The sequence below is a fragment of the Arachis ipaensis genome, chromosome B3 (assembly GCF_059453495.1).
Source record: "Arachis ipaensis isolate K30076 ecotype BB chromosome B3, ASM5945349v1, whole genome shotgun sequence".
In the NCBI taxonomy this organism is placed as follows: domain Eukaryota; kingdom Viridiplantae; phylum Streptophyta; class Magnoliopsida; order Fabales; family Fabaceae; genus Arachis; species Arachis ipaensis.
Window position 1 is genome coordinate 80,438,528 of NC_142438.1, and position 20,366 is coordinate 80,458,893.

At 36.3% G+C, this 20,366-nt stretch overlaps 1 protein-coding gene and 1 non-coding gene across 2 annotated transcripts; both read left to right on the top strand.

Moving 5' to 3' along the window:
* Positions 1–417: 417 nt before the first annotated feature.
* LOC148571297 (small nucleolar RNA R71) lies at positions 418–525 on the top strand. Its single transcript, XR_015908648.1, has one exon. It is a non-coding gene; the product is annotated as a small nucleolar RNA R71 (small nucleolar RNA).
* A 6,095-nt stretch (positions 526–6,620) lies between these two features.
* LOC148571298 (uncharacterized) lies at positions 6,621–7,112 on the top strand. Its single transcript, XM_088507249.1, has one exon. It carries the CDS (start codon positions 6,621–6,623, stop codon positions 7,110–7,112), a length of 492 nt encoding a protein of 163 aa, XP_088363375.1.
* Positions 7,113–20,366: the final 13,254 nt, after the last annotated feature.

Here is a 20,366-nt window from a genome sequence, read left to right on the forward strand (position 1 = left end):
GGGATTATAGGTGTTTCCATAGGGTTCACCCATGTAATTCACCTCTGCTATTGCAGGGTTCTCAGGATCATAAGCTTCTTCTTCAGAAGATGCCTCTTTAGTATTGTTGGATGATTCCTTGAATCCATTCAGACTCTGAGAGATCATATTGACTTGCTAAGTCAACATTTTATTCTGAGCCAATATGGCATTCAGAGTATCAATTTCAAAAACTCCTTTCCTCCAAGGCGTCCCATTATTCACAGGATTCCTTTCAGAAGTGTACATGAACTAGTTATTTGCAACCATGTTAATGTGTTCTTGAGCTTCTGTAGGCGTTTTCTTTAGGTGAATGGATCCACCTGTAGAATGGTCCAATGACATCTTTGATAATTCAGACAGACCATCATAGAATATATCCAGGATGGTCCATTCTGAAAGCATGTCAGAAGGATACTTTTTGGTCAGTTTCTTGTATCTCTCCCAAGCTTCATAGAGGGATTCACCTTCCTTTTGTCTGAAGGTTTGAACATCCACTCTAAGCTTACTAAGCTTTTGAGGAGGAAAGAACTTGGCTAAGAAAGTCATGACCAGCTTATCCCAAGAGTTCAGGCTGTCTTTAGGTTGAGAGTCCAACCATATTCTAGCTCTGTCTCTTACAGCAAATGGGAAAAGCATAAGCCTGTAGACCTCGGGATCAACCCCATTGGTCTTAACAGTATCACAGATTTGCAAGAATTCAGTTAAGAACTGAAAAGGATCTTCTGATGGAAGTCCATGAAACTTGCAATTTTGTTGCATCAGAGAAACTAATTGAGGTTTCAGCTCAAAATTGTTTGCTCCAATGGCAGGGATTGAGATACTTCTTCCATGTAAATTGGAGTTAGGTGCAGTAAAGTCACCAAGCATCTTCCTTGCATTGTTGTTATTTTCGGCCATGTCTCCTTCTTTTTCGAAAATTTCTGTCAGATTTTCTCCAGAGAGTTGTGCTTTAGCTTCCCTTAGCTTCCTCTTTAGAGTTCTTTCAGGTTCAGGATCAGCTTCAACAAGAATGGTCTTGTCCTTGTTCCTGCTCATATGAAAAATAAGAGAACAAAAAATATGGAATCCTCTATGTCACAGTATAAAGATTTCTTTATGTGAGTAGAAGAAGATATGAATAGAAGAAGGAGAATCCAAACACAAGGGTGAGGAGTAGGTTCGAATTCTTAGATGAAGAGGAGTGTTAGTAAATAAATAAATAAATAGAAGGAGGTGAGGGAGAAGAATTTTCGAAAATTAGATAAAATAAAATAAAAGTATTTTTGTTTTTAAATTAGAATTAAAATTAAAAATTCAAAAATTAAGAAAGGAAAAATTAAATCAAATTAAATTAAATTTAAAACAATTAGTTAATTTAAAAAGGAATTTTGAAAAAGATGAAGGTGATTTTCAAAAATTAGAGATAGAATTAGTTAGGTAATTTTGAAAAAAGATATGAATCAAACAGAAAGAGAGGATTAGTTTGAAAAAGATTTGAAAATCAATTTTTGAAAAGATAGGAGGTTAGAAAAGAAGTTAGAAAAGATTTTGAAATTGATTTTGAAAAGATGTGATTGAAACCTACTTTGAAAAAGATTTGAAAAAGAAATTTAAAAAGATTTGATTTTGAAATTAATGTTGATTACTTGACTAACAAGAAACTAAAAAGATATGAGTCTAGAGTTTAAAGATTGAACCTTTCTTACTAGGCAAGTAACAAACTTAAAAATTTTGAATCAATCACATTAATTGTTAGCATTAATTTCGAAAATATGAAATAAAAATAAGAAAAAGATTTTGAAAATAATTTTGAAAGGTTCGAAATTATGAAAGGAAAAAAATTGAAAAAGATTTGATTTTTGAAAAAGATTTGAAAAAAGATAAAATTTTTAAATTGAAAATTTGATTCGACTCATAAGAAACAACTAGATTTTAAAAATTTTTGAAAAAGTCAACTCAAATTTTCGAATTTGATGAGAAGAAAAAGGGAAAGATATTTTTTTTTATTTTTGAATTTTTAATGATGAAAGAGAAAAACATCAAAAAGATTCAAAACATGAAAATTATGAATCAAAACAAGAAAAATATGCAAGAACACTTTGAATGCAAAGATGAACACCAAGAACACTTTGAAGATCATGATGAACATCAAGTATGTATTTTTGAAAAATTTTTAATAAAAGAAAATATGCAAGACACCAAACTTAGAAATTTTTAATATTTAGACACTAAGAAATTGAAAATGCATATGAAAAATAAGAAAAGACACAAAACAAGAAAATATGAAGATCAACAAGAAGACTTGTCAAGAACAACTTGAAGATCATGAAGAACACATGCATGAGTTTTCGAAAAATGCACAAATTTTAAAACATGCAATTGACATCAAACTTAAAATTTGACACAAGACTCAAACAAGAAATATAAAATATTTTTGGTTTTTATGATTTTATCAATTTTTTTTTGGATTTTTCGAAAATTATTTTGGGAAAAATGAAAAAGAAGAATTTTTTTGTAATTTTTGAAAATAAGAAATAAAAATCTTAAAATAAAAATAAAATTATCTAATCTGAGCAACAAGATGAACCGTCAGTTGTCCAAACTCGAACAATCCCCGGCAACGGCGGCAAAAACTTGGTGTGCAGAAATCGTGACGGTTCCATTCCTTGGTAACGGTGCTAAAAACTCAATACGCACGTTCATAATCTTAGTTCTTTGTCACAACTTCGCACAACTAACCAGCAAGTGCACTGGGTCGTCCAAGTAATAAACCTTACGTAAGTAAGGGTCGATCCCACAGAGATTGTCGGCTTGAAGCAAGCTATGGTCACCTTGTAAATCTCAGTCAGGCGGATTCAAATGGTTATAGTGAATTGATAATTAAAAGATAAATAAAATATAAAATAAAGATAGAGTTACTTATGCAATTCATTGGTGAGAATTTCAGATAAGCATATGAAGATGCTTTTGATCCTCCTGAATCTCTGCTTTCCTGTTGTCTTCATCCAATCATTCATACTCCTTCCTATGGCAAGCTGTATGTTAGGCATCACCGTTGTCAATGGCTACATCCTGTCCTCTCAGTGAAAATGGTCCAATGCGCTGTCACTGCATGGCTAATCATCTGTCAGTTCTCGATCATACTGGAATAGGATCCATTGATCCTTTTGCGTCTGTCACTACGCCCAGCACTCGCGAGTTTGAAGCTCGTCGCAGCCATCCCTTCCCAGATCCTACTCGGAATACCACAGACAAGGTTTAGACTTTCCGGATCTCAAGAATGGCCATCCATGGATTCTAACTTATACCACGAAGATTCTGATTAAGGAATCCCAGAGATACTCATTCAATCTAAGGTAGAACGGAAGTGGTTGTCAGGCGCGCGTTCATAGGTTGGGAATGATGATGACTGTCACGATCATCACATTCATAATGAGGTGTGAATGAATATCTTAGAATCGAAATAAGCTTGAATTGAATAGAAAAAGAATAGTACTTTGTATTAATTCATGAGGACAGCAGAGCTCCACACCTTAATCTATGGTGTGTAGAAACTCTACCGTTGAAAATACATAAGTGATAAAGGTCCAGGCATGGCCGAGAGGCCAGCCCCCTTAACATGATCAAAGGATCAAAAGATAATCCAAACATGTAAATACAATAGTAAAAAGTCCTATTTATGCTAAACTAGTTACTAGGGTTTACAGAAATAAGTAAATGATGCAGAAATCCACTTCCAGGGCCCACTTGGTGTGTTCTTGGGCTGAGCATTGAGCTTTACACGTGTAGAGGCTTCTCTTGGAGTTGAACGCCAGTTTGGAACTGTTTCTGGCGTTTAACTCCACTTTGCAACCTGTTTCTGGCGTTTAACTCCAGAATGCAGCATGAAACTGGAGTTGAACGCCAGTTTGCATCGTCTAAACTCGGGCAAAGTATGGACTATTATATATTTCTGGAAAGCCCTGGATGTCTACTCATTCGGGAACCTAGTCATTCGAAATAGATGGGAGAGTTGTAAGTTTTAGCCAAGAAGAGGTAATGAGACACCCACCGGAGAACCATTCCATCTTCCGGTGTGATCTAATTGACAACATTGTGGCGGAAGTGCATTGTGCAAAGCTAGAAGAGAAACATATGATTGAAGAAAATCGTGACAATCCAAGTGAAGAAGTTCAAGTGACAAGCCAAGAGCAAAAGCTAGAATTGAAGCCATTACCACCCCACTTAAAGTATTCATACCTTGATGAAGCCCACAAGTTTTCGGTGATTATAGCATGGGAACTCAATCCTCAACAAGAAGAGAAGTTGCTACGCATTTTGAGGAGGAACAAAAGGGCAATAGGGTGGAGTTTGGCGGATCTAGTGGGGATAAGTCCCTAAGTGTGCGAGCACCGTATCTTTTTGGAAGAGGAAGCTAGACCTGTGAGACAACCTCAAAGGCGATTAAATCCTACCATTATGGAGGTTGTCAAGAAAGATGTAACAAAGTTACCTGAAGCGGACATCATCTACCCTATTTCAGATAGTGAATGGGTAAGTCCCGTTCAAGTTGTACCTAAGAAGTCTGGGGTAACCACAATTAAGAATGAAAGCGGGGAGCTCATAGCAACACGAGTGCAAAACTCTTGGCGAGTATGCATAGACTACCGAAGGTTGAATGCGGCCACTAGAAAGATCACTTTCCACTTCCGTTTATCGATCAAATGCTCGATCGATTATCCGGTAAGTCTCATTATTGCTTCCTAGATGGCTATTCGGGATACTTCCAAATACACATTGCTCTAGAGGACCAAGAAAAAACAATATTTACTTGCCCTTTTGGAACTTATGCCTACAAGCGTATGCCATTCGGCTTATGCAATGCACCGGTAACTTTCCAAAGGTGCATGATGAGCATATTTGCGGATTTTCTAGAGCAATGCATGGAGGTATTCATGGATGACTTCACGGTATATGGTGATTCTTTTGATCATTGCTTGGATAGTCTTGAAAATATTTTGGAAAGATGTACTAAAACCAACCTTGTCTTAAATTTTGAGAAATGTCATTTCATGGTCAAACAAGGCATTGTTTTAGGACATATTGTTTCAAAAGATGGTATCTCCGTAGATCCGGCTAAAATTAATGTTATATCTAGTTTGCCTTACCCCTCTTCCGAGAGGGAGGTCCGCTCTTTTCTTGGACATGCAAGATTTTATCGGAGATTCATCAAGGATTTTAGCAAAGTAGCATTTCCTCTCTCAAGGATGCTACAAAAGGATATTGAGTTTGATTTAAGCAAGGAATGCATGGAGGCTATCGACAAGCTCAAGGTAGCATTAACCCAAGCTCCCATTGTACGAGGGCCGGATTGGAATCGGCCATTTGAAATAATGTGTGATGCTTCAGATTTTGCTGTGGGAGCCGCGTTAGCACAACGCGAGGGTAAGAATCCATATGTCATAGCCTATGCATCAAAAACACTAGATGGAGCCCAATGCAACTACACTACTACCGAAAAAGAACTTTTGGCCATTGTTTTTGCCTTGGACAAGTTCCAAGCATATCTTCTCGGTTCAAAGGTGGTAGTGTATTCGGATCATGCGACATTAAAGTATTTGTTGGCTAAGAAGGAATCCAAACCGAGATTGATTAGATGGGTTTTATTGTTGCAAGAGTTTGACTTGGAAATCAAGGATAGGAGTGGTACACAAAACCTAGTGGAGGACCACCTAAGTCGCCTTGAACACACAAAAGGCGATACTACTCCCATCAATGATTCTTTTCCCTTTGAGGGCTTGCATGCAATCTCGGAAACCATTCCTTGGTATGCATCCATCGCCAATTACTTAGTATCTCGCTCCTTCCCTCCTAATCTCTTCAAACACCAAAGGGATAAGCTAAAAAGTGAATCCAAATACTATGTGTGGGATGACCCATACCTTTGGAGATGTGGGGCGGATCAAGTAATTTGGAGGTGCATTCCACAAACCGAATTCCACTCAATCTTGGAAGCTTGCCACTCCTCCAAAGGAGGAGGCCATTTTGGACCTCAAAGAACGGCAAGAAAAATTCTAGATTATGGTTTTTGGTGGCCAACCCCCTTCAAAGACTCTTCTCATTTTTGTAAATCTTGTTCTCAATGCATTAGATTTGGTAATATCTCTAAGAAGGATGAAATTTCCCAACGAACCATGCTATTTTGTGAGATTTTCGATGTGTGAGGAATTGACTTCATGGGGCCATTCCCAAATTCTAATGGTTTTCTCTACATTTTACTCGCCGTTGATTATGTGTCCAAATGGTTGGAAGCGGTACCCACCCGGACGGATGATGCTAACGTAGTCCTTTCTTTTGTGAGAAATAATATCATTTGTAGATTTGGGTCGCCACGAGCAATCGTGAGTGACCAAGGTTCACACTTTTGCAACAAAAGAATGGAAGGACTCATGAAGAAGTATAGCATCATGCATAAAGTAGCCACGTCCTACCACCCACAAACAAACGGCCAAGCCGAAGCTTCCAATCGAGAGATTAAATGCATCTTGGAAAGGATTGTGAAGCCCAATAGGAAAGATTGGAGTACCAAGCTCACCGATGCATTATGGGCCTACTGAACGGCATACAAAACGCCAATTGGCATGAGTCCCTTTCGGTTGGTGTATGGCAAAGCTTTCCATTTGCTGGTGGAAATAGGGCACAAGGCATATTGGGCCATCAAAGAGTGTAATCCAAGTTTGGGGGGAGCCGGAATTGAGAGGAAGCTACAATTAGCGGAGTTGGAATGTTTGAGGCTTGAAGCTTATGAGAACTCTAGAATTTACAAGGAAAAAATGAAAGCCATCCATGATAGGAACATAAGAGGTAAAGAATTCAAGGCTGGTGATCTTGTCCTTGTTTACAATTCTAGATTGAGATTTTTGCCCGGTAAACTAAGGTCAAAATGGGAAGGCCCATATCAAGTAGTGAAAGCGGAACCCTATGGGGTTTACCATTTGTGCCATCCCTCAAGGTCGGATATCTTCAAGGTCAATGGGTACCGTCTCAAGTTGTATCATGGTGAACAAATAAATAGCAACAAAGAGATTGAGGTATTCCTTTTGGAAGAAGCACCTCTTGGCAAAGAGCAATGAACAAGTGAAAGTCCAACTTAAGGACATTAAACAAAAGTGCTAGGTGGGAGACACCCCACCATGGTGAGATCTATCCTTTCTTCCCTTTGTGTATAGTTTTTGAATTCTCCATTGTTTTGTAATTGCTTAGCTACACTTTTGCTTGATTAGAATTGCTTGTGACTACCTTGGATGACTTGTTCATAAAGACTTGCATTGATTTTTCCATGAATGACTTGATTGTGTGGTAGATGCACACTTCTCTTTAGATTATGCATTGATTTTAGGTGTTTTTGACTTTTTTGGATTGTTTGGCCAATGAATAACATGATAATTAGGCTTTCTTTTCTACTCATTCAAAAAAAAGGGGCGGGGGGAGGGGGGAGACACGCATCCGCGCACTGTGTGTGTCCGCGCCCCTCGGCTTTCGCTACTCCTGAACCACTTACCAAAGAGTTGTGTAACTTCTGAGCCAGTATTGAGCCCTGGGCATAACCAACATCACGCGTGCGCGCACGAGCCACATACACGTCCATGGTAATTCGCGCAAAGGCGCGCGTCCGCGCGCTAGCCGCGTGCGCGTCCCCACTACTTTTTGCGATCTAGGAGCCATCAGCCAGAGAGTTATGCCCTAGTTGGGCCAATTCCATGCTACTGGCCCAACTGAATTCACGCGTAGGCGCACACGCGTACCTGGACTATATTGCCTAGCGGCGCGTCAGCACGCCGTGCGCGTCCGCGTCACTCAACAAAACTTTACTTTCAGGCACTCTTTCCCGAGAGTTGGGCCAGAGTTGTGCCCAGCTTGTGTTGAGGGCACAACACATATGCACGCGCATGCGCACCTAGCGCTCGCGTGCACACTCACATTTTGCTACTTGTGCTTCCAGATTTCTAATGGAAGACCTTGTTTCATTCATGAAACTTACAGTGGCCTTAGATAGATCAGAGACTAGATTTGCTAAATTAGAAGCATTTTGTTCAGAGTTCTCTGTCTGTTGCTGAGTTGATGATGGAAAAGGCTTGCTATTGCTAAACCTGTTTCTTCCACCATTATTAAAGCCTTGTTGAGGCTTTTGATCCTTCCATGAGAAATTTGGATGATTTCTCCATGTTGAGTTATAGGTGTTTCCATAAGGTTCACCTAAGTAATTTACCTCTGCTATTGCAGGGTTCTCAGGATCATAGGCTTCTTCTTCAGAAGATGCCTCTTGAGTACTGTTGGATGCAGCTTGCATTCCATGCAGACTCTGAGAAATCATATTGACTTGCTGAGTCAATATTTTATTCTGAGCCAATATGGCATTCAGAGTATCAACCTCAAGAACTCCCTTCTTCATAGGCGTCCCATTACTCACAGGATTCCTTTCAGAAGTGTACATGAACTGGTTATTAGCAACCTTGTCAATGAGTTCTTGAGCTTCTGCGGGCGTTTTCTTTAGGTGAATGGATCCACCTGCAGAAGTGTCCAGTGACATCTTTGATAGCTCAGATAAACCATCATAGAATATATCCAGGATGGTCCATTCTGAAAGCATGTCAGAAGGACACTTTTTGGTCAACTGTTTGTATGTTTCCCAAGCTTCATAGAGAGATTCACCTTCTTTCTGTCTGAAGGTTTGAACATCAACTCTAAGCTTGCTCAGCTTTTGAGGAGGAAAGTACTTGGCTAAGAAAGCCGTGACCAGCTTATCCCAAGAGTTCAGGCTGTCTTTGGGTTGAGAATCCAACCATAATCTAGCTCTGTCTCTTACAGCAAAAGGGAAAAGCATGAGCCTGTAGACTTCAGGATCTACTCCATTAGTCTTAACAGTATCACATATCTGCAAGAATTCAGTTAAGAACTGAAAAGGATCTTCAGATGGAAGTCCATGAAACTTGCAGTTCTGCTGCATCAGAGAAACTAACTGAGGTTTCAGCTCAAAGTTGTTTGCTCCAATGGCAGGAATGGAGATGCTTCTTCCATGTAAATTGGAATTAGGTGCAGTAAAGTCACCAAGCATCTTCCTTACATTATTATTATTTTCGGCTGCCATCTCCTTTTCCTGTTCGAAAATTTCTGAAAGGTTATCTCTGGATTGTTGTATTTTAGCTTCTCTTAATTTTCTCTTCAGAGTCCTTTCAGGTTCTGGATCTGCTTCCACAAGAATGTTCTTATCCTTGCTCCTGCTCATATGACAAAGAAGAAGGCACAGAAAAATAATAATAATAATAGAGATCCTTTATACCACAGTATAGGGATCCCTTTGTGAGTGGAAGAAAAGAGGGGGAGACAAAGAATGTGATGTAAAGGAAGAAACACAACTGTACCAATGGAAGAGATGTGAGATGAGATGTTAGGATATGAATGAATAAATAGAATAGGATGGGGGAGGGATAATTTTCGAAAATTATTTTGAAAAAGAGTTAGTGATTTTTGAAAAATGGTTTTTGAAAATTGTTAGTATTTTTTTTCGAAAATTTTTTTTTTTAACCAAAAATAAAGATAAGAATAATTAGTTAATTAAAAAGAAATTTTGAAAAAGAGGGAAGCTATTTTCGAAAATTAGAGAGAGAGAGTTAGTTAGGTAGTTTTGAAAAAGTTAAGAAACAAACAAAAAGTTAGTTAGTTAGTTGAAACAAATTTGAAAATCAATTTTGAAAAGATAAGAAGTTAGGAAGTTAGAAAAGATATTTTGAAAAGATATTTTTGAAAAAGATAAGATAAGAAGATATTTTTGAAAAGATATGATAGGAATTAGTTTTGAAAAAGATTTGATTTTTAAAATCTCAATTAATGACTTGATTCACAAGAAATCACAAGATATGATTCTAGAACTTAAAGTTTGAATCTTTCTTAACAAGTAAGTAACAAACTTCAAATTTTTGAATCAAAACATTAATTGATTATGTTATTTTCGAAAATTATGATATAAAATAAGAAAAAGATTTTTGAAAATTATTTTTGGAATTTTCGAAAATAACTAAGAATTTTGAAAAAGATTTGATTTTTGAAAAAGATTTTGAAAAAGATAAGATTTTCAAATTGAAAATTTGATTTGACTCATAAGAAACAACTTGATTTTTAAAAATTTTTGAAAAAGTCAACTCAAATTTTCGAATTTGATGAGAGAAAAAGGGAAAGATATTTTTTTGATTTTTGAAATTTTTATGAAAAACATGAAAATTATGCAATGCATGAAATTTTTTTGAATCAAAACCATGAATGCATGCATGAATGATATGAATGTCAAGATGAACATCAAGAACATATGAATGTCAAGATGAACATCATAGACACAATTTTGAAAAACTTTTAATGCAAAGAAAACATGCAAGACACCAAACTTAGAATTCTTTAATGCTTACGCACTAAGAATTCAAGAATGCATATGATAAACATGAAAAGACACAAAACAAAAAATCATCAAGATCAAACAAGAAGACTTACCAAGAACAACTTGAAGATCATGAAGAACACTATGAATGCATGAAATTTTCGAAAAATGCAAGATGCACATGCAATTGACACCAAACTTATAACATGACTCAAGACTCAAACAAGAAACAGAAAAATATTTTTGATTTTTATGATTTTCTAAATTTTTTTGGATTTTTATTTTATATTTTTCGCATATTAAAAGGAAAAATAAGGATTCCAAAAATTTTTAATATGAATTCCAGGAATCTTGCCATGTTAGTCTAAAGCTTCAGTCCAGGAATTAGACATGGCTCACTAGCCAGCCAAGCTTTCAATGAAAGCTCTAGTCCAAAACACTAGACATGGCCAATGGCCAGCCAAGCTTCAGCATGTAATTCAGATATGACATGCCTGACATACTCATTCCCAAAGGAATAGACATGGCTTTACAGCCAGCCAGGCTTCAACATGCTTCATGAAACACTAGAATTCATTCTTAAAAATTTTGAGTAAATTTTTGAAAACTTTTTTTTTTTCAAAAACAGATGAAAGATTTTTGAAATTATTTTTGAAAAATTTTTGAAAAGAAAACAAAAAGAAAATTACCTAATCTGAGCAACAAGATGAACCGTCAGTTGTCCAAACTCAAACAATCCTCGGCAACGGCGCCAAAAACTTGGTGCACGAAATTGTGATCTCCAGGCTCGAACAAATCCTGGTAATGGCTCCAAAGCTTGGTGCTCTGATCTTAATTCATAATTGTCACAACTTCGATACAACTAACCAGCAAGTGCACTGGGTCGTCCAAGTAATACCTTACGTGAGTAAGGGTCGAATCCCACGGAGATTGTTGGTATGAAGCAAGCTATGGTCACCTTGTAAATCTCAGTCAGGCGGATATAAAGTGATAATGTTGTTTTCGAATATTATATAATAAAATAGGGATAGAGATACTTATGTAAATCATTGGTAGGAATTTCAGATAAGCGAATGGAGATGCTTTTCGTTCCTCTGAACCTCTGCTTTCCTGCTATCTTCATCCAATCAGTCTCACTCCTTTCCATGGCTGGCTGTATGCAAGGGCATCACCGTTGTCAGTGGCTACATCCCCTCCTCTCAGTGAATAATATGCTCACGCACCCTGTCACGGCACGGCTATTCATCTGTCGGTTCTCGATCATGCTGGAATAGGATTCACCCTCCTTTTGCGTCTGTCACTAACGCCCAACAATCGCGAGTTTGAAGCTCGTCACAGTCATTCAATCATTGAATCCTACTCAGAATACCACAGACAAGGTTTAGACCTTCCGAATTCTCTTGAATGCCGCCATCATTCTAGCTTACGCCACGAAGATTCTGGTTAGGAGATCTAAGAGATATTCATTCTAGCTTAATTCATGTAGAACAGAAGTGTTTGTCAGGCACGCGTTCATAAGGGAGAAGGATGATGAGCGTCACACATAATCATCACCTTCATCACGTTCTTGGGTGCGAATAGATATCTTAGAAGCGAAATAAGAAGAATTGAATAGAAAACAGTAGTACTTTGCATTAATCTTTGAGGAACAGCAGAGCTCCACACCTTAATCTATGGAGTGTAGAAACTCTACCGTTTGAAAATACATAAGTGAAGGTCCAGGCATGGCCGAGATGGCCAGCCCCCTAAACGTGATCACAGGATCAAAATACAATCCAGGATCCAAAGATGGTCAAAAAGACGACTAATACAATAGTAAGAGGTCCTATTTATAATAAACTAGTCACTAGGGTTTACATGAGTAAGTAATTGATGCATAAATCCACTTCCGAGGCCCACTTGGTGTGTGTTTGGGCTGAGCTTAAGTGTTGCACGTGCAGAGGCCAATTGTGGAGTTGAACGCCAGTTTCTGTGCCAGTTTGGGCGTTCAACTCTGGTTCTGGATCCTTTTCTGGCGCTAGACGCCAGATTTGGGCAGAAGGCTGGCGTTGAACGCCAGTTTACGTCGTCAATTCTTGGCCAAAGTATGGACTATTATATATTGCTGGAAAGCCCTGGATGTCTACTTTCCAACGCAATTGGAAGCGCGCCATTTGGAGTTCTGTAGCTCCAGAAAATCCACTTTGAGTGCAGGAAGGTCAGAATCCAACAGCATCAGCAGTCCCTTTTCAACCTCTGAATCTGATTTCTGCTCAAGTCCCTCAATTTCAGCCAGAAAATACCTGAAATCACAGAAAAACACACAAACTCATAGTAAAGTCCAGAAATGTGAATTTAACATAAAAACTAATGAAAACATCCCTAAAAGTAACTAGATCCTACTAAAAACATACTAAAAACAATGTCAAAAAGCGTATAAATTATCCGCTCATCAGTGGCCTAAGGCTCCAAAGCGTCCTCTAACTTTAAAGTGTGCCCAAAAATTCCTCTTTTCTCCTTTCTAGCTTATTTTGTGCTTTTTTACTTCTTTTTCCTCTTATTTCCTACAAAGTTTATAAAATCAAAAGATCAAAGAAGTATACCATTTAAGTACAAAATCATTCAATATTTGAGCACTAATCATCAATTTCTTGTATGAAAAAGCATAGAAAAACATGACATGATGACATGTCCTCAATATGACTTTGAAAATATTTGATTTTTGAAATTTAAAGCTAAGATAAAATCAGATAAAAATTTTGAAATTGAAATCTAAATTTTTAATGCTAACTTTCAAAATATAGTTAAAATAAAAATAAAAAAGATTTTTTTTTATTTTTGAATTTAATGAAGAAAGAGAAAAACAAGTAAAAGACACCAAATTTAAAATTTTTATATCTAATTACTCCTAGTGTGCAAAAATTTGAGGAAAAACACTAAGGAACACCAAACATAAAAATTTTAAGATCAAAACAAAAAGAAAACACAAGTACACTTTGAAGACTAACAAGAACACAAAGAACAAGACTCAAGAAATTTAAAGAACACAAGAACCTATAAAAGACACCAAACTTAAAATTTTTTGAAAACAAAACATAAGTTTTCGAAAATTAAAAGAAAAATAACAAGAAGACACCAAACTTAAAGAATTGAAACAAGATTCAAACAAAAGACAGTAATTTTAAAAGATTTTTAGAAAAAGCACTCAGAATTTTCGAAAATTGACTCAAACAAGAACAAGAACAAAGATTCAAATAATAGAAGAAGGTGACAAAAAAGATAAATATTTTTGGTAAAGTTTTAAGAATTTTGGATTTGAAAAACAGGAACATGTAAGACTCAAACCAAGAACACAGATTAAACAAAGAAAAGGCAAATATTTCTTGAAAAAGGTTTTAATTTTTTCGAAAATAAAGAAGAGAAAAATAAAAATAAAAAGAAAAGACTCAAGCAAAATAAAAATACTCAACTAAAAAAATCAAGAAAAGAAAATATTTTTTTGAAAAGGTTAAAATTTTTTTCAAAAAATAAAAGAAAAATAAAAAAATAAAATAATCTTGCAAACATTAGAGATACCTAATCTAGGGAGCAAGAAAATCCGTCAGTTTTTCCAAACTCGAACAATCCCCAATAACAGTGCCAAAAACTTGGTGTACGAATCCCTACACTCCATACAGCTGTACCAGCAAGTGCACTGGATCATCCAAGTAATACCTGAGCGAGTCAGGGTCGATCCCACGAGGATTGCGGTTTGAAGTAAGCTATGGGTATCCAGCAGGTCTTAGTCAGGAGAAATCAAGAAGTTGTTGGATTGAGGCTTAATTGCATTAAGAGAGATATGAGAGAAGGGTATAAGGTATTTTGTCAATGAAATCAGTAAAATGGTTATAATTAAGGATTGGAGTTGCTTCGCCTTTCTGGATTAACTCTGGTATTACTGTCTTCTTTGCTTGTGAGTGATCTCTTCTATGGCAGGCTGTATGTGATCAAAGCCATGGGCCGTGGTAAGTGATCCAAATTCTCAAGTAAACACCAAAGCACCTTTCTAGACCCATTTAATTGAGAACTATACCAACCATTGCACTTAGACTTTGAGTTTCCAACCATAAGGAACCTTGATTGGCATTTCCACCCACTAACCAATTCCCTCTTGCTCTTAACTCCACAAAGAGCTCTAAATTGCCCATCCATCTCAAGCAAACCATATTCAAGTGAGAAAGTAAAGCTTAGGGATAAGAATTTTACCCACTTAAATGTTGTGTTGGATGGTGAATTAAGAAAGCATGTCTCCAATGGTCTTGTAAGTTCCACTCCCTTGGGCTCTTCTTTGATTACCTCCACCTCTTGACAAGCTTCCTAAATTTCAATTCCCTGCTCACCAACTTCTTCTACACATTCTTCATTGGTGGAGCTTGCCTCTTAATCAATCTCTTCCAATATTTCATCATTCATACTATGTCTTGGAGTTTGTGCATTATCCTCCTTAATATCATCTTCAAGTTCAACGGAAGAAGGTTCAACAACTTCCACAAAATCATCAACATCACTTGGTGTCGAAATGTTCTCAAGCTTGAAATCCACCTCTTGTTCAACTTCGCCTAGGTCTTCAATCACTTCTTCTTCTTCAACGATCTCTTCCTCCTCCACTTATTGCAAGACATACCCCATCTCATTGTCCATATATTGGGATTCTAAAATCTCCTTCATGCTCCACTCTTCGGTGGATTTCTCACAGTCATTTGTAGGGTTTATCTTGTATTGATTTTAGGGGATTTTATAACCTTTTACCCACATTTATACAATGAAATAGCATGGTTTCATGATTGTTTCCTAATTTGTGCTTAAGTGTGAAAACATGATTTCTAGGTCTTTAATTAGCTAAATTTAATCCACCTTTGATTCTACTAGATGCCTTGATTTGTTTGTTAAGTGATTTTAGGTTGAAAAGGGCTAGGAATGGATCAAAGGAATGGAGAGGAAAGCATGCAAAGTGGAGAACACATGGAAAAAGCCAAAGAATTGGATATGTTCATCCACGCGCACGCGCACGGTACGCGCACGCGTGGATCGTGAAATGCTCAATGGGCGCGCACGCGCGCTGTACGCATACGCGCCGGTGGCCGCACGTAATTTTTAAATAAAAAACGTGCCCAGCGATTTCTAAGAGCTGTGGGGCCACATTTGCAACCAACCTTGGCACCAAAATGCATTTAAAGGACCAAGGATTGAAGGGAATCAATACTTAGCATCATTTACACTCATTAGGATTAGTTTTAGTTAGTTTTAGAGAGAGAAGCTCTCACTTCTCTCTAGAATTAGGATTAGGTTTAGTTCAATAATCTTAGATCTAGGTTTCAATTCATGTTTTCATCTACTTCTACCTTTCAATTCCTTGTTTCTACATCTTGTTCTTCTATTCTTTTGTTGTAATTTTCTTTATGTTGTTTCTATGTTTTGTTGTAGATCTACTCTTGTTCCTTCTCTTTTCTTTCAATTCAAGTTGAGGTAATTCATAATAATTGTATTTCTTTTGATTGCTTTTGTTAATTCTTTGCAATAATTGTTGTTAGATTTCATTCTTGTTATAGATTTACCACGCTTTCCTTTTTATTCCTTCCAAGGGTTTGATAAAATGCTTGGTTGGATTTTAGAGTAGAATTTTAGTGCTCTTGGCTTGGGAAGGTAACTTAGGAACTCTTGAGTTACTAATGTCCAATTGATTGACAATTGGAAGCCATTAACGCTAGATCTCACTAATTGATTTGGTGGAGAACTAGGACTTATGGACTTGGATTGACATAGCTCATTTGACTTTCCTTTATTAGTTAGAGGATGACTTAATGGGGTTGATCCTTGCCAATTCTCATGTTGTGGTTTTAGTGATTAGGATAGAGATCCTTGACCACCAAACCTTGCCAAGACCTTTTTGTTATTTGAATTTCATTGTCATTTACTTTTCATGTTTCTCATCCAAAAACCCCAAAGCAACTCATAACCAATAACAAGACACTTTGTTGCAATTCCTAGGGAGAACGACCCGAGGTTTAATACTTCGGTTTATAGATTTTAGGGGTTTGTTACTTGTGACAAACAAATTTTTGTATGAAAGGATTATTGTTGGATTAAAAACTATATTGCAACGAGCTTTCATTTGTGAAATTCTAAACTGTCAAAAGTCCAATCATCAAAATGGGTCGTCCGACCGGTCGGCAATTTTGGGTGACAACTTTCTAATCCTAATACGTTTTGCATTTCATTTTAGGTTTTTTAGGATTTTTACTTGTATTTTCTTATTTTTGCATATATATTTATAATAAGCTTAGTCAAAATAATGAGATTTTTCAAGGAAATTATCCATAGGGCACCAATTGATTTGAGTGAAAACTTTTCATAGAACTTGCTTGAATTATACATATATTATGGAACGTGTTTTGAGCATCAAACCCTATGTATAGTTCAAGCAAGTTCTCTGAAAAGTTTTCACTCAAATCAATTGGTGCCCTATGGATAATTTCCTTGAAAAATCTCATTATTTTGACTAAGCTTATTATGTATATATATGCAAAAGTAAGAAAATGAAAGTAAAAATCCTAAAAAACCTAAAATGAAATGCAAAAGTGTTAGGATTAGAAACTTGTCACCCAAAATCGCCGACCGGTCGGACGACCCATTTTGATGATCGGACTTTTGACGGTTTAGAATTTCACAAATGAAAGCTCGTTGCAATATAGTTTCTAAACCAAAAATAATCCTTTCATACAAAAATTTGTTTGTCACAAGTAACAAACCCCTAAAATCTATAAACTGAAGTATTAAACCTTGGGTTGTTCTCCCTAGGAATTGCAAGAAAGTGTCTTGTTATTGGTTATGAGTTATTTTGGGGTTTTTGGATGAGAAACATGAAAAGTAAATGACAATGAAATTCAAATAACAAAAAGGTCTTGGCAAGGTTTGGTGGTCAAGGATCTCTATCCTAATCACTAACCACAACATGAGAATTGGCAAGGATCAACCCCATTAAGTCATCCTCTAACTAATAAAGGAAAGTCAAATGAGCTATGTCAATCCAAGTCCATAAGTCCTAGTTCTCCACCAAATCAATTAGTGAGATCTAGCGTTAATGGCTCCCAATCGTCAATCACTTGGACATTAGTAACTCAAGAGTTCCTAAGTTACCTTCCCAAGCCAAGAGCACTAAAATTCTACTCTAAAATCCAACCAAGCATTTTATCAAATACTTGGAAGGCATAAAAAGGAAAGCATGGTAAATCTATAACAAGAATGAAATCTAACAACAATTATTGCAAAGAATTAACAAAAGCAATCAAAAGAAATACAATTATTATGAATTACCTCAACTTGAATTGAAAGAAAAGAGAAAGAACAAGAGTAGATCTACAACAAAACATAGAAACAACATAAAGGAAATTACAACAAAAGAATAGAAGAACAAGATGTAGAAACAAGGAATTGAAAGGTAGAAGTAGATGAAAACATGAATTGAAACCTAGATCTAAGATTATTGAACTAAACTTAATCCTAATTCTAGAGAGAAGTGAGAGCTTCTCTCTCTAAAACTAACTAAAACTAATCCTAATGAGTGTAAATGATGCTAAGTGTTGATTCCCTTCAATCCTTGGTCTTTTAAATGCATTTTGGCACCAAAGTTGGTTGCAAATTGGGCCCCACAGCTCTCAGAAATCGCTAGGCACGTTTTCTATTTAAAAATCACGTGCGGCCACCTGCGTGTACGCGTACAGCACGCATGCGCGCCTATCGAGCATTTCACGATCCACGTGTGTGCGTACCGTGCGCGTGCGCGTGGATGAACATATCCAATTCTTTGGATTTTTCCATGTGTTCTCCACTTTGCATGCTTTTCTCTCCATTCCTTTGATCCATTCCTAGCCCTTTTCAACCTAAAATCACTTGACAAACAAATCAAGGCATCTAGTGGAATCAAAGGTGGATTGAATTTAGCTAATTAAAGACCTAGAAAGCATGTTTTACACTTAAGCACAAATTAGGAAACAATCATGAAACCATGCTATTTCATTGCATAAATGTGGGTAAAAGGTTATAAAATCCCCTAAAATCAATACAAGATAAACCCTACAAATGGGGTTTATCAACCTCCCTACACTTAAACCAAGCATGTCCTCATGCTTAAACCAAGAGGAAGTAAAGGGTATCAATATTTATTCAATGAAATCTAACTAAATGCACCCTACCTATATGCAACTATCTACATGAATGCAATTGCTTAGTCAAAATAAACCAATTCCCAAGAAGCATATATAAGCATAAGGGCTAAGGACTAGCTAGTCTAATCCACAATTGAATTGAGTTATTAAATATTTTTACAAACTTGCATGAAGAATGATTATTAGAGGTGAAAACATGTAATTGAGCATCAAACCCTCACCGGATGTGTTTGCACTCTATTCGCTCATGTGTTTAGGGTTGATTCACTCAATTCTCCCCTAATCATGCTTTCTAAAATTTGTTTTTCTTCTAACAGTCAACATATATTTCATGCATGCATACAAGTATCATGAGGTCTTTCCTTTAGGTTGTAATGGGGCTAGGGTCAAGGTAGGATGCATATATGGTTGAATGAGCTTGAAATTTGAATCTTTGATAAGCTTAAACTTCCCACCTAACCTATGACATCCTATACAATTAAGTTCTAACCTAACTACCCATTTTTTCACTTTTTTTTCATATACTCATGCATTTTTTTCCTTGATCACAACACTTATGCAATGATTTTATTGAGCTTCGCTTTGCTTTGGGGCATTTTGTCCCCTTTTTATTGTTTTTCTTCTTTTTTTTGATTTTTTTCTTTTTTTTCTTTTCTTTTCTTTTTTTTTTTGTTTTTCCTATTTTTCTTTCTTTTTGCCTTGCGATATATACAAAAACATCAATGCATAAAGTTTTACATTTAATCAATACATGAGCATGTACCCAATTCCCAATAATTTCAATAAAAATAAAAAACTACCCTTTTATTCACCCAATGTCCCAAGGTTCACAAACTTGAATGATACTCACATTCACTAGCCTAAGCTAATCAAAGATCCAAATAAAGGACATTTATTGTTTTCCACTTTAAGGCTTGTAATGTGCTAAATTAAGAACAAGGTGGGTTAATCGTAGGCTCAAATTGGCTAACAATGGAAGATAAAAGGTAAGGCTATTTGGGTAAGTAAGCTAATGAAACGATGGCCTCAATCATAATAATGCATGAATACAAGAAATAATTGGACATATAGAATTAAACAAATCAAAGATTACAATCATAGAAAGAGAATAATGCACACAAGAAGGAAAAATTAGTGGTTATAAGATGTAACCACACCATTAGGCTTAAATCTCACTTGCTTGTGTTCTTAGCTCAAAACACGTTCCACAATATATGTATAATTCAAGCAAGTTCTATGAAAAGTTTTCACTCAAATCAATTGGTGCCCTATGGATAATTTTCTTGAAAAATCTCATTATTTTGACTAAGCTTATTATGTATATATATGCAAAAGTAAGAAAATGCAAGTAAAAATCCTAAAAAACCTAAAATGAAAAGCAAAAGTGTTAGGATTAAAACCTTGTCACCCAAAATCGCCGACCGGTCGGACGACCCATTTTGATGATTGGACTTTTGACGGTTTAGATTTTCACAAATGAAAGATCGTTGCAATATAGTTTCTAAACCAACAATAATCCTTTCATACAAAAATTTGTTTGTCATAAGTAACAAACCCCTAAAATCTATAAACCGAAGTATTAAACCTCGGGTCGTTCTCACTAGGAATTGCAACAAAGTGTCTTGTTATTGGTTATGAGTTGTTTTGGGGTTTTTGGATGAGAAACATGAAAAGTAAATGACAATGAAATTCAAATAACAAAAAGGTCTTGGCAAGGTTTGGTGGTCAAGGATCTCTATCCTAATCACTAACCACAACATGAGAATTAGCAAGGA

Coding starts and splice junctions, on each gene's coding strand:
- LOC148571298 (XM_088507249.1), top strand. CDS start 6,621: ATGAGTCCCTTTCGGTTGGTGTATGGCAAAGCTTTCCATTTGCTGGTG.